At 35.9% G+C, this 15487-nt stretch overlaps 2 protein-coding genes across 2 annotated transcripts; one reads left to right on the top strand and one right to left on the bottom strand.

Moving 5' to 3' along the window:
- Positions 1 to 2836: 2836 nt before the first annotated feature.
- On the bottom strand, positions 2837 to 4003 carry LOC113337094 (GDSL esterase/lipase 7-like). Its single transcript, XM_026582781.1, has 4 exons — positions 3845 to 4003; positions 3492 to 3743; positions 3128 to 3386; positions 2837 to 3045 (listed from the first exon to the last, which is right to left on the bottom strand). Exons 1-4 carry the CDS (start codon positions 4001 to 4003, stop codon positions 2837 to 2839), a joined length of 879 nt encoding a protein of 292 aa, XP_026438566.1.
- A 7632-nt stretch (positions 4004 to 11635) lies between these two features.
- On the top strand, positions 11636 to 13724 carry LOC113337093 (LRR receptor-like serine/threonine-protein kinase FLS2). The gene is made up of 3 exons (XM_026582780.1): positions 11636 to 12191; positions 12303 to 12505; positions 12573 to 13724. The coding sequence occupies exons 1-3, from the start codon at positions 11636 to 11638 to the stop codon at positions 13722 to 13724; spliced, it is 1911 nt and encodes a 636-aa protein (XP_026438565.1).
- The last annotated feature ends 1763 nt before the right edge of the window (positions 13725 to 15487 follow it).

Genomic DNA, 15487 nt, shown 5'->3' with positions numbered 1-15487 from the left:
GCAGGGACTAGGCAAACCAAATCGTCTTATAATCCATCAATTGAAGAAGAAGAACCAATTGAAAATGAAGGTGTAGAAACTGAAAATCAACCACCAATTGAACCAGAAATTGAACCAACTGCATCTCCAACTCCGGAAATGAGGATAAGAAAGTAAGTTTTACAAACCCAATCTCCTATTTGCTGTTTTTCATCGATTAAATGATGGTTATGCTGTTGGGTTCGGCTCAAAATTGAGTTGCGTGTTTAGCCTAACTGTTTTTCACAAAACCTTCATGTAAGTGTATATGAACAGTTCGGCATGAAATTTCAAGCCGAACCTAGTCACAGATAAAGATGCATAGGGGTTCGGCGTATTCGATAATCATAATATGTGCCGAACCTAGCACATTTACGAGGTTCGGCTATTACGGTATTCACATTATGTGCCGAACTAATTCAAAATTCTTACCCCAACAATTATCAGGAATATAAATGATCAGATTCGGCGCATACCTACATGTAAATAGCCGAACCATGTACTCCAAAAGGTTCGGCGCTTACGATTTTCTCAATATAAGCGGAACCTCACATAATTTTTCTTCCAGATTACACAGGATTAGGTTCGGCTCATTATGACATTTTTAAACAAGCCGAACTAGTTGGTTCGGCTCATAATAATAATACTTTCAGCCTGCGAACTGTTTATTAGTTGAAGTACACGAAATACCCTTTTCATTCATGAATGGAAAGAATAAACTGTATGAAATGTCCTTCATTATTTTGGTTGTGCAGAATATACCCTTTTCATTCATGAACGAAAAGGTTCGACTCATACGATTTTCATTATATAAGCCGAACCATTAACATATTTTATTCCAGAACTCTCAGGAATAGGTTCGGGTTTCTAGCAAAATTTTATACAAGCCGAACTAGTGTCTAGAAAATGGGTTGGAAGTGGAAAATATATGTTCGGCGCATACCTAAACAGTTTCAGCTAGCCAAACTGTTCATCAAGGGATCGGTTCAGCTCATAGATGTAAAATTGCATCACTGATTTCATCACTGATATTACAATTAAAGCAGCATAATGATTTATCTTATTAAAACAATTGCATCACTGATTTCATCACTGCCATTTTACAATTAAAGCAGCATAATGATTTATCTTATTAAAACAATTGCATCACTGATTTCATCACTTCTACCTGCGCTTTCGCCTGTATCAGAATATCTATTATCACAACTACATGCCGAACCGCAGCGGACATCAATTCCATTTGCGGCATCATACCTGTAAACCCTCTTCCACTTCAATGATCGAGCTTGATTTGAACATTTTTCTTCAATAAATCTTTCAAGCAAACAAGTGATGAAATCAGAAGACTAATTGCACTTTGAGCATCAACTATCGGTAGTCTTGGACGGTGCTCTCTGCTCCAACAATCAAATAGACATCAAACCTGCAGTTTCAGGTATATGTTTGGTGTGGCAACACAACGCTGGCTACTGCTTTCCCTTCTCTTTTTAAGATTTCTGGCAACAAGAACTATAAGCTTGCAGATGTGATTTCCGCGGATAGAAACTGAAATTTCAACTTTAAACGAAACTTCACAGAATCTGAGGTAAATCTTTACGCTGACCTGATGCTTAGGATTGGTGATGAACCACCGGTTTTGGATGGCTTGCAAGATACCAGAAGATGGGCCCTTGATAGCTCTGGTTTCTTTAGCGTCAAAACTCTATATGCTAAAATGGTTGATGACCGTGGTATCGCAGATTTTCCTTATCAGTTTGTATGGAAGAAGTCAGTTCCACCTAAGATTAATTTTCTGGTTTGGTATATTTTTCATGGGAAGCTGAATACAATTGATATGTTACAAGCTAAAGGGATAGATATTCATAATTCGTGTGTCCTTTGTGGAGATGATACGGAGTCTCATGATCATATTTTTCTTTGCTGCAAAATAGCACATAAGCTATGGTCTGCAGCAATTCCTAGTAGCTACTGGTCCTGGGTTATTCCTAGAAGTATTATTATGTTAGCAATCGGGTGGCATCATGGGAATGTTTCAGATACGGGGAACTTTGTTTGGAGCTTAATACCACCTGCAGTTTTATTCACAATCTGGACGGAGAGGAACAGACGAACTTTTGAGCAAAATCATACTTTCAAAACAGACTCAGCCTTAGAGATGGAAGTTAAATCTTTAATCCTCTCTTGGGCAAATGCAGCTGGAAGAAGACTTCATATAAATTTTGCTTCAATTGTAATGGCTAATTGGGAAGCCATATTTGTTTAATCTTACTGCTCTCTTTTTCTATTTCTTTTTCCTCTCTACTTCATGTAGAACTCTGTACATTCTATTGATTCAATAAATCTTCTCTTCTAATAAAAAAATAAAAAGAAACAGAGGGTGTGGTTTAATAGATAATCTGAATGAATAAGGAGGTACGTTATGTACATTTTTAAAGACGATAGTTAAAGTTTTTTCCAATCTAATTTACTGTGCAAACGTTCTGTTGTGATCAACTCCAAAGAAACCTCAAATCATGCATTAATAAGTTTTTATTTGGGGTTCCATTGGATGTCTGCAGACTCAGGCACATCGAGTACAAAAAAATAAAAAAACTTCAAATGGATTACAGATAGATTTATTATTTCTTTTTTACTTTTTTTAATTTGTTGATGTAATAAATTCTGAATGATTTTTTTTTAGATAAAAAAACAACAGTCCAACCAAAAGTTTCAATTGAATGGGAAAAGACCTAAATATAAAATAAAGTGCACACACTTATAAAATACGGCTATCTACAAAGAGTTTGTGGATAACAGTATTGTGGACATATCATGACTGCTACAGTGCTAATTGTTGAATGTTGATCGGGGTGCACAATGTTGAGTTGCGGAAGAAACAGTCTCTCGCGAATCGGTAGTTCACTAGCTGAACTGGATGAATTGCATCATAGAATAGACGATTATATCTATCACTGCATGGTTTTTGTCCAGGTATACACATTCCCGACGCACCAAATTTGCAGCACGGTGTTCTCCCATCCGCATATCCTGCATGAAAAATATATTTCAACTGTCATCAAAGCAGGAATTTATGTGTTATGCATTGGGGGTGAAATGATGTATCCCTTACCAAATTTAACAGGATCTTGAATCTTAGCATGAATTCGTGTAAAAAGATCGGCTTGCACAAAAGTAGAGCCTTGTAATCGGGAAGCAAGTCGTTCTAAGATAGCCAGAAGTCCATTGTTATAAATATTAACCGTATTGTTAACACCCTCTACACATAGAGTTTTCGGCTTTGGATCAGCCCTCGATATCACAATTGGTAAACATCCCATTGGACCGATACCAAATACTACGAATTTTCTCCCTCCTAATTTGTATATAGTCTGCAAAGTTCAGTACAATGCGCAAGACATATATAAGCATGCGCATTTCTATATAATCAGGTGTAAACACTTTGCGAAAAATAATGCATGGCAATGCATACATACCGTCACTTGTTGTTCGAAAGTGTCTAATAAGAGATTAGCAAATTTCCGAGGAGTATAAGTTTGGCTACTGTTGGAGAACTGATGGGGTTGTAGATAGTTGTTGAGATAGTCATTACCACCTGTGGAAATAACAAAGATAGACCTTGCCAAGGTATCCGAGAGGATTTTTGGGGTGCTGTAACTCCTAGGCAAATCATTTGTCACTGTGCTTTTGAAGTAGTTGATTTGTTCATCTAGAGTTAAGATGTCTCCCTGCGGTTTACATTCAAACAAGAAGAAAAATTAATTAGCTACAAACAAGAAGAAAACATAAGTTCTTGCATGCAACAATTTGATTGGGATGTAAATATTACCCTGGTTCCAGTTTGGGGAAGAATCCCTGATGCACCAGAGGCATAGTTGATACCAGTGGTTGTAATTCTTTTCGTTGCCTCTGACAGACTCAAATACGCTGGTGGATAAGGTAACCCAAGTAAGTGTGCTGCATGATCAAACAAAGCAATAACCAACATATTACTGTATTAATTATAAATGCATTTCTAGCGAACTATATATATATATATATATATATTTTTTTCGAACTATTTAGAGGGTACCTATGAAATCTCCTGCAGTAGCACCATTTGTAGCTCTTCCGGTTGGTTGTCCGGTGGGGAAATCAATTCCGTAGGGAGCAAAATTTGATTAAGGCTTGATTCTCTAGGAAGTTGTTATTTCCACTGTCTAGAAGAGAATCTCCAAAAATGTATACAGCTGGTACTAAAATTGCACTGGCACTACCTGATGATGATTTTCCCACAATTATAAATGTGAAACAAAGAAGATAAAAACGGAATGATAATTGAACGGACATTACCATAGTTTCGTTTCCCTGAAATTAATGAAGACTTGTTGATAGGTGACAAAATGCAATATACTGCTCATCTAAAGGAGAAGTTATGCGTTATCAAAAAAGAAAAAAAGGTTCGTGCAATATACTCCTCATCTAAAAGGACATAAAGAGGTTCATGCTTTATGAACCTTGTTTGCTCTTTCTTTTTAATATATTATTCAATTTACCGATAAAATGAGAAAGATATGCCTTACCGAAAAAGAAGAATCCTATTATAAGTGCTGATGAGTCCATTGGCGTGACTGTATTATGATAATAATGTCTAGTTGTCTACCAAATTGGTTAGGGGTATCCTAGTGTCATGTTAGAGGTCTAGATAACCCTTCTATTTCTTTAATGGACTAAAGTACCCTCCTATTTATTCAAACCTAATCATTAAAAAAAAATCGAAATCAAAATCAGTTTTTCTTTGATAATCATCATCAAATATATTTCAACCTGGAAAAAAAAATCCTAAAGAAAAATAAAATGATTGCAGTGACGATAATCAACAAAACCTCTAATCATTCAACATTCTCTAATGGTCGAAGAACACCAATTTCAATTTCAACCTAGACCGTCGGAAAGATAAAGTGACATGATTTGCGTTAGGGTTGCAGATGGATTTACGGTTGATTATTCTTAATTAACCAACCGTAACTATGATTTCTGAAGGTGTTACGGTTGGCGATTGAAGAATTACCAACCGTAAATCCTAAAAAACTATTTGGAATATCCAGTTACGGTTCATTTTGTAATCGTAAAAATATTTACGGTCGGTTTCGATTTTAACAATACAAATCGTAAAAATCTTGAGCGAGAATAATTTAAGTTTATAAGTTTGATTAGGTTGGCTTTGACTTAAATGTTATCAATCTAGCAAGTTATGGATGAATACCAGCCACCGACAAATGAACCATAACTTATTTACGGTTCACCTTGTAAGATAACAATCCAACCGTAACTGGTTTATAATCTCATCAGATACTAACCGTAAATAGCCCCTCCGGTTGGCTTTTGTGGTTAATTTTAACCCTTAGTGGCTCCTACGGTTGGCTTCTATAGTTAATTCCAATCGTAAATTGCCCTGAAATGGACATTGAAGCTAAGAGATCAACCATAGTAGGATCTCCATCGTGGAATATCTGTAAAATATGGTTTCTCTATCATATAGAGTTTCCCCCGCCTCCAATTTTCCAAAACCTCTCTATTTTATCTCTCCACCAAACCTAACTCTTAATATGATTTAACTTTTCATTAAATATAAAAAAAGTTCATAAACCTAAATTAACAACACTAACTAAATAAGGGATTTTAGCTATAATGAAAATTATATAGATAAGGGGTTTTTGAAATTACTAACAGGTGACCCTTTTTATCCTATTATATTAACAAAAACAAAAAGATATGCAACATTAGGTAATGTGGATCACTAATATCTTTCATTTTCCTAATTGAAGAGGTAGGAATCAAAATTAATGCTGAGTTTCGGTTTTGTTTTGCCTTATAACTCTATTATGTTTTGAGGATTAGGTTGATGCGCTCTGGAGAAAGAAAAAGATGGAGAAACACCAAATCTATAGTAAAAGAGGAAACAAGTTTGAGTTTTAGAGGATTTCTCCTTCTTTGATTGAGATATATAGAAAATACCACTACAACTCTGAATACGATTATTTCAGTTTCATTAATTAAATAACATGCAAGTGTTGATTAACATCTTTTGTCTGCTTGCATATTGTGTTTTGTCATTGATAGGCCAAAAGTTTTGAATTGCAAGATCCAGTTCTGCACTGGTTGCACTTGAGCATCCAGTACCCGTTGTCTTGTCTTGGAGTATTAGCTCAACTGATACAAGGGTTTATGTTAACTGACTAGATGAGATGTAGGAATCAAAATTCCGCTTCTAGATGAAAATGGTAGTTCCAGTCAAAACTAATGCAGGATTAGGTTGATGTTCAAAGAAGATGGAGAGAGTAGGAGGAGTTCATTAGTAACATTGAATTCCGTTGCTTCAACTAGTAAATGGATGAAAATTTCATTGATCAATCCGTATTATTATCTTCTTTTTCGTTAAACATAACATCATATTTTCTCATTGTTTATAATGGTGACATGGGAAGTAACTATGAAAGGAAAAAACTGTTTTGGTGGTAGTAGTCATTGATTGAAGAAACTACCTTGTTGAGTTCTAGTCCTTACTTAAAAAGATTAATGAATGGGGTTTGATTCTTTTTATTAATATTGGGGACTGACTTCATAGTCTATCTTAATAAAACTACCAAATAAACAAAGATTTATGCTATTTTCACGGTTCACAAATGAAGCCTAAGAGCAACTGCAGTGGTGCGAGTATAACCAAAGACCAAAGAGGAAAAAAAAGATCAAATTTTGGGTTTAGTATGGTGTGTGACGCTACGGTGGAAAGACTAAATTTGGTCAGACGTACATTATACGTTCGCCTGGTGTGGGGCGTAGACTATACCAACGCCTGATTGGGACGTGCACTAAAAAAAAAAAAATGAAAGAAGTGGGGCGGAGGTATAATGCCAGCCCCACTAAAATGATTTTGGAAACAAAGAATGGGGCGGGGGTATAATGCCCGCCCCATAAAAAATAATTAAAAAAAAGAAATGGGGCGTAGACTTTACGTACGCCCCATGCGAAGCGTAAACTATACCAACGCCTGGTGTGGGGCGTAGACTATACCAACGCCTGATGTGGGACGTGCACTATATGTCCGCCTGGTGGTGGGGCCTGAAGTATATCAACGCTCGACTATATCTGGATTTAGTCTTGGTCCCAGACCAAATATACTCTGGGTTTTAGTCGTTGATCAAAATTTGATCGATAGTACGTTCCACTACGTCTGTTCAAAAGACCAAATATTTGGGTTTACTCTCCCACTGTGGACGCTCTAAGGAGATTGAAATTACTAGAATCTTACCAGTATTAACACCCGACTGTACATGGAGAGCATTTTACATGTTTAGATAAATGAACAGTAACAACACAATGTAAAATATCCGATATTCTTATTACATTGCTTTTAACCAAAAATGATGTTGACTTTGTTATATTTTTACTTAATTTTATATTCTGGTAGCTATCTTCAATATTTTATTTCAGCACTATTATCTTATTTTTAGTTAAGATAAATAATAGCGAACATAATCAGCGAACACATTGATCTGTCTGGTAACTTGTGTCGGATTCTCATTGTATTCAATAGCTACTATCCAAGACAACAAGTACATTACGCTCAAGAAGTTTGTAGATTTTGTTAACAAACTATCACTATGTATTAAACCTTTCAGCAAGAAAATAAATAAGTCCTCTTGATTTTATAACCTGTTTGCTTCAAAATATGGTGAACAAAATAAGTCTGATTTTGAAAAAGTAACACGAGATTCAAGTTGGCTTTCAGACGGTGTTCTCTGGTTATTTTCAGCAGTCATTCGAAAAAAAATGCCTTACCTTCTTCTCAAGAAGATGCATTGGTAGCTAGTCAGCACTTTTTACATGTATGCATGATGAAACATCAATAAATACATACCTCTATCTCTCTACAATGTTTCTTTAGAATACAGCTAATCCTCTAATCCTTCTCTTCTCAACTAATAGCTTTAGATTTAGAATTTTTATGCGGAGTATCCAATTTCTTCTGTATTTAGTTATCTTTGGTTCAAAAGGCAACTACTAAAGTCGAGAGTAAACTCTAAATCCTTGTACCAGATAATCCTAATCCACACAAAACAAATATCTTTACTCTCAACATCTCTGTTTTATCCTCTTGTTCTTCACTGTATCCTTTAAGGAAAGTAAAAATTGTTAAGAAGAGGATTGAAGATCGAACAAGGGGATAATACCGAGATGTTGAGAGTAGGTAGATTTTGATCATCTTGTGTGGTGTGTGGGTTATTGGGTACTAGGATTTAGATGTTTTGCATGGTTAGGAGTGGATGTTGATATGACCAATACACCTAAACCCATCCACATTGCAGCTGGTTAGGATTGTTGCTAATAATTGTAGCCATATTGTAGCCATTGTAGCCAAACTGATGTTGTCTACATTGGTGGGTCTCCGTCTCACAGATTGCCTTACATTTCTATTGAAGGTTTGTCCTTATTAATTCCATTGTAATGTAATTCTAAATCATGGGTGAAATATATATGCAGTGCATCATCATCAACTGTTGAGGTATTGTCCAACTAGTTGGGAAAGACATTCTGTAAAATCACTTCCTCTATCCCTAACAAACCTTTGGTTCAGAAACGATTCTAGATTCTAAGACAAATTCATTTTGATATAGTAAAACTTGGATGATTCTGTTTTTGCTGGCAAGATTTGTTACGATGATACTAGTCCTTCAAATAAAGTTGACGAAGATGATCATGCAGAAGTGAAATAGAAACTATTGTTATATGTGGGGGTGGATTGGGGTTTGTTCTATGTTTTGCTTCCAAAGAAACAAAATTAGTGATCTTAGGATCTGATATTTGTTGATTCTTTTGCTTTAGTTTAAGATATGCGGTCATAATCAGAATAATTGGGTGTAATAAATGGACCAAAGATTTCTGGCACGCAAATTAATATGAAATGGACGCTAATCCAATCATACAAGATCCTTGACATTTCTAAGGCCGGCCAAGTAAATTATATTCTCAATCACAGAATATGAATATATCCAGGTCAAGCTCAATTTTTTTATTCTGGTCAATAAATTTACATCCTTTTTTGTTTCCGTGGCCTTAGAGCGTCCACGGTGGGAAAGTAAACCCAAATATCTGGTCTTTTGAACAGACGTAGTGGAAAGTACTATCGATCAAATTTTGATCAACGACTAAAACCCAGAGTATATTTGGTCTGGGACCAAGACTAAACCCAGATATAGTCGAGCGTTGATATACTTCACGCCCCACCACAAGGCGGACATATAGTGCACGTCCCACATCAGGCGTTGGTATAGTCTACGCCCCACACCAGGCGTTGGTATAGTTTACGCTCCACATGGGGCGTACGTAAAGTCTACGCCCCATTTTTTTTTTAATTATTTTGTATGGGGCGGGCATTATACCCCCGCCCCATTCTTTGTTTTCAAAATCAATTTAGTGGGGCGGGCTTTATACCTCCGCCCCACTTCTTTCATTTTTTTTTTCTTTTTTAGTGCACGTCTCAATCAGGCGTTGGTATAGTCTACGCCCCACACCAGGCGAACGTATAATGCACGTCTGACTAAATTTAGTCTTTCCACCATAACGTCACACACCATACTAAACCCAAAATTTGATCTTTTTTTCCCTCTTTGGTCTTTGGTTATACTCGCACCACTGCAGTTGGGGTTAGAGAGTAACGAATTGCATGACCAGGACTAGACTAGAGATAGACTGAATGAATATGAGAATATACTTCCAACACAACCTTAATAATGATCTAGTTTAGTTAATGGATGAAAAATTCATTCAGCCAAAATTAAGATAATTAATAGGGAAAAACCATTTTTATTAGAGGGAAAACCGACATTAGTCTAGGATATATGACTTCGGGTCATTATTGGGTGGATTTAAAGTAACTTTCCCCTATCAGAATAAATACTTTTGGGAGTTTAGCGATTTAAAAATACTTCGGGTCACTCTTTAATCTTTCCAAACTAACCGCACGTCCACATCCCATTTAACCCTAATATTTTTAACGATTTAGTGGCGAGTGTAGATTTCCCCATTAGTGGTGTTGATATGGATGTCAAGTACCGGATGAAATTACAACACTCCATTGACTATTTTGTTCACCGATCATGAAGATCACACAAACTTAATCCGATGAATTTGTTTTTTCTTTATTTTTCCGGTATGGGAGTTGTTCATCAAATTACAATACTTCATTGACTATTTTGTTCATCTATCACGAAGATGATCACCCATACACAATTGTGATTATATGGGCTTCAAGTTCTGATAGTAGTTGATACGTAGCCCTTCAGGATCCTGACTACTCTAAATCAGCAAAAGACCCAATGGAAGTAGTAAACTAAATATGCTCATTCTCCATCATAATTTTAAGTTCTTTCTCCCAACAAGATATATCTCTGGCCAGTCGTTATCATCTTCCTCCATAATCTCGCTGTCCGAGATGATACTAAACTCCAAAAATATTTCTTTTTGACAAGGGAAAGCTTATTGTCAAATCCACACAATAATGACTAGAAGTCAAATGTCCTTAGACCTTTCCTCTAGCAAAAGTGGCTTTCCCCCCTACTAATTATCGAAATTAATTGTTTTTAATAATCGAACAAGTTGATGACCAAAGATCGTTGCTAACGTTTGAAGCTTATAAATAGTAGTTCATATCTAAGCCATTCTGCGTATTCATTCATCAAACAAAAATTTAAATTCAGAAAATCTAAGTAGCCATGGTTTCATTCAATACTCATACCCAATTTCATCATCTCCTTATTATTCATCTTCATATTTTGTTCTTTTTATTGATCATCATCACTCAGTTCCCTCTAGCCTCACTTTGCTGCCATGAAGAGGATAGAAGAGCTCTCTTAAACTTAAAATCTTCTTTGAGCGACTCTTCAAATCGTTTATCATCATGGCAAAAAGGCAGCCAACATGAAAAATGTTGTAATTGGCATGGCATTAGATGTTCCAATGACTCATTTCGGGTGGTTTCCATCTACCTACGGAACACAGACCTGGAAGATTATTACAACAAACAATCTGATTATACTACTGCAGATGCCTCTGATCCACCGAGCACGGCACTGACCGGTAAGTTTCCTGCTGCTTCCCTTACTAGAGTTACTCATTTGGAGTATCTTGATCTTTCCTTCAACAATTTTCAGGAATCGCAAATCCCGCGTCAGTTTTATGAACTAACATCACTCACTCATCTTGATCTCTCCAACTCTAACCTTGCAGCATCGATTCCGATACAATTCAGCAACCTATCCTCTCTACAGTATCTCGATTTATCTTGCACTTCTGATTATTTCTTCACTTCTTGCTTGCAAACATCATCTACAAAATGGCTCAGAGGTTTAGTGAATCTCAAGGTGTTAAGGTTGAGTGGTATCGGTCTATATGAGGCCACATCTGCGCAAAAGAATTTTAGTGCACATAATCGTATCTTTCTAATCTAAGGGAGCTCGATCTCTCTTATTGCAATATATCTAGCCCAATTTTCCCCATCCGTGAATTTCACAATCTTTCCCATTTATCATCATTTAAAATGAACAGAAATTATCAACTCACTTCTCTAATCCCAGTACAGATGGCCAATTTAACTTCACTTTCTATTCTTGAGTTAATTGACTGTCAGCTACATGGTTCAGCCCCTTATCTTCCTCAACTCAAAGAGCTTGATGTGAGTGGTAACGGCGATCTTCATGTTGATCTAACTTGGATGTTCAAACATCGATGCCCCAAACTGCACCGTTATTTTCAAATATCAAATACTGTAGTAAACAAATCAATCCCGAGTTCATTTTCAAATGGGCCGTTATTGGTCATTCTTTATGCCTCTTCATGTTATATTCAGGGACCTTTACCTTCTTCGCTGTATAATCTTTCTTATCTTAAAATTCTAGACCTCTCTTACAATTCCATAACAGGTTTTATTCATCCTTCAATCTCCAACTTGAAAATCCTTCGCTATCTGGACTTGTCTTTCAATAGTTTTCAAGGGTCCATGCCAAAATCAATCTGTCAGAATTTTCCTCTCGAAGTACTTAATTTGGAATTTAATAATTTAACAACAAGAATCCCAAGCTGCATATCAAAGCTCCAAAATCTTAGGGAATTTACAGCTACTGGAAACTTTATTGAGGGTAATATAGTTACATTATTCTTTTTGGTTAGTCTAAGCTCTCTACGGTTGAGTTCATGTAATCTCAAAGAGTTATTCCCTATTTAAGTTTGTAATTTGACAAATCTTGAAGAATTGGATGTGTCTCAGAATAGTTTAACAGGAACTATCCCTTCTCGTCTCTTCAAACTGAAATATCTTCGTAAGATAAATGTGGGGGAGAACAAACTTCACGGTCTAGTGTCTCTTCCACCTCAAGGTATAGAAGAGTTTGATCTGTCAAATAACAAGTTCAGTGGGGAAATCTCATTAGAATTTGGAAAAAGACTATCTCAGGCAACCACTGTCCATTTAGGTGGTAATGAACTTTCTGGTTCAATTCCGTTTACTATATGTCCAACAGAACCAGGCTTTATTCACATCTACTAGCTCTATTGATCTGTCTAACAACAAGCTTTCTGGGAGTATACCTTCTAATATAGGGTACTACGGAAGCCTGGAGACTCTCAAACTTGGCCACAACAATCTCTCAGGAAAAGTTACCGAGGAGCTTAAATTAGCCGAATACTTGAGTTTTCTGCAATTAAACAACAACTATCTCGATGGTACTCCTCTTAACCTCATCAGTGAATTTTACCGGTTGGAATTTCTTAACTTGGCAGATAACAACTTTGAAGACAGTATACCAGCTGCTCTTGGTTTACTTCAAGGCCTTCGTTTTTTTTCTTTAAGGTCGAACAAGTTCAGTGGGTCAATACCGGAAGAGATTATTCATTTGCAAAATCTCCAACTATTAGATTTATCACTAAACAACTTCTCAGGCCGTATTCCTAACAATTTAGGGAACTTGAGTGGATTGATAGATACTAGCGACTATTTATTGCCTGAGAGTTATGGTGATGTTCGGTTGGACATCGCAACCAAAGGGATAATGATAGAAATTAAGAAATTAACCGACTACAGTTCAATGATTGACCTATCGAGCAATAATTTTGACGGAGACATTCCAAAAGAGATTGGCTTGTTAAAATTGCTTTTGTCGCTTAATCTGTCCCATAATCATTTCTCGGGTGCTGTCCCAGAAAGTATTGCAGACTTGTTAGGGCTAGAGTCTCTGGATTTGAGTTCTAATAAATTGTCTGGGCATATCCCACAAGCTCTGACAACAATCGATTCTCTTGCTGTCCTAAACTTATCTTCAAATAACCTGAGTGGAAGGATTCCTAGAGAACCTCATTTTGATACACTTAGTTTGGATGGTTCTGCTTTTTCAGGGAATGAGTTATTGTGTGGATATCCTACCAAAAAAATTTGTGAGAGTAATTCCAATACTAATACTAGTGATGGGAATAATGAATTTGATGAAGTCGATCAAGAGGATGCAAAAGACAAGTTGTTGTTGTATGCTATCTCTGCCTTGGGGTTTGGAGTTGGTTTTTGGGGTTTGTTCTTTGTTCTATTTCTAAAGAAACAAAAATGGTGGTTTCCGTATTGGACGTTTATTGATTCTATTGTTGTTAGAATAATCAATTGTATCCACAACACACGATGGTAATACTATTCTCCTCTTTTAGGTTGTAACTTTGAGTATTGGAGGTGTTTTTCTTTACTATTATGCTTATAATAATATTTGATGGTGATAATGTTCTCTTTCTTTCGGTTTTAACTTTGAGTATTGCATATGTTTTCTAACTATCATTTCTTATAATGAATTTTGTAATCGAAAAATGTGGCTAATGACTTTTCTATCGCATATGGAAATGTGGCTGAAAGACCTGAATAAGACTTTGAAATTAATAAAGAAAGTGTGGTTGTGAAAATTCTAAATAACTCCGAGAAATTAGCACAAACTATAAAGGTTGATGAAAATCCTTTAAAAAAACTCTGAAACTGGTAACACTACAGGTGTGGCTAAATCTACTAACTAATACATATTTAAATGTAGATCCGTGGTTAACTAAACTGTGTCTGAAAGTCCAAAATGACACCACTGAAAGTGTGGTTGAAACACCTACAACACTCATCACCTGTAAGTGTGGCTGAAAGACCTCAGCGACACCGACAGGTAAGTAAACCATACCGACAGCGTGGTTGAGAAACCAATATAATGCAGACAGGTAAGTAACAATAAATAAACTGTGGTTGGAAGTCCATACAGCAGCCCTTAGATTTAGTGACCTTTGATATAAGCGCGCCTGAAATCCAGCGTTAAAGTTCGAGATATTTTGTAAAAGGGTGGTAAATTTACTATGTAATTAGGGTCTGGATCGTAGAATATGCACTTGATGCGCTAGGGGCATAAATTCACAGTTGACCGTTAAAAAAGTGTTAGTTGACATTTTTAATTCTGGAAAACCTTAAACATTAGTTGAATGGCGTTGACCGTTTAGATATCGTAAAACACTTGCATCTTTCTTCTTTTTCCATCTTCATTTTATTGATTTATTTTGTCTCAGAGTCGGAACTTGTTTGGAAAAGGTTCAGAAAATATACCCCTGTAGAGTTAAAATGCATGCCCACTGCGACTGTTGCAACTACCGTTGAAGGTTTGATTGTTCTCTAGGTGAAGATTATAAATAGATATTCCCTCCGTTCCTAATTAATAGTATGATTTTGTTTTCAGAGAAAAATTAAGAAATTAAGAGAACTAATCCTTAAGTGGTCTTCATGACACTTATCAATAAAAGAAGTGAAGTGAAATGATACATTTGTCAGCAAAAGAAATAAAGTGAAATTGTCTACATGACACTTGTCATCAAAAGAAGTCAAGAGAAAAGTGATCCTAGAAAACTAAAGTAATATTTGACTTTCCCGATTAGAAAACTAGCCTATTTTTTTTGAACATCTATTTATAAAAAATAGCCTATTATTTAGAAACGGAGGGAGTAAAAGAAAAAGATTTTCTTTGCTTTTGAATTATTTTTAAAATTCTGCTTATTCATTCCTATCATTATCATCAGGTGCCTTTCCCCCTCGATATGAACCCTATTTTGTTTGTATGATTTTATGCAATGTTAATTTTTAGCATCAGTTTATTGCTAATTAAGGTAAATAAAAACACAGTAGGAGTTCATGCAAGTGATTTTGCTGTTGGAAGATTGTGCAAATGCTAATTAAGCTCATTACTTTATTTCTTATCCCCTAATTTAATCTCAATCACAAAGTAACTATTCGCCAATTTGAGTAGTTTATTGATGAATTTGGTAGTTTGATGCTTAAGGTCTCTACTTGAACTTTTTTGTGATCAAAATGCGAAGTAGGTATAGAACACTCAAGATCTTCGACCAAATGTCGTTGGAGAACCTGGATACCCATTCT

This window comes from Papaver somniferum, unplaced genomic scaffold, assembly GCF_003573695.1.
Source record: "Papaver somniferum cultivar HN1 unplaced genomic scaffold, ASM357369v1 unplaced-scaffold_158, whole genome shotgun sequence".
NCBI classification, from domain to species: Eukaryota; Viridiplantae; Streptophyta; class Magnoliopsida; order Ranunculales; family Papaveraceae; genus Papaver; species Papaver somniferum.
Note: the sequence above shows the minus strand (reverse complement) of the source record. Positions and strands in the feature narration are given on the sequence as shown.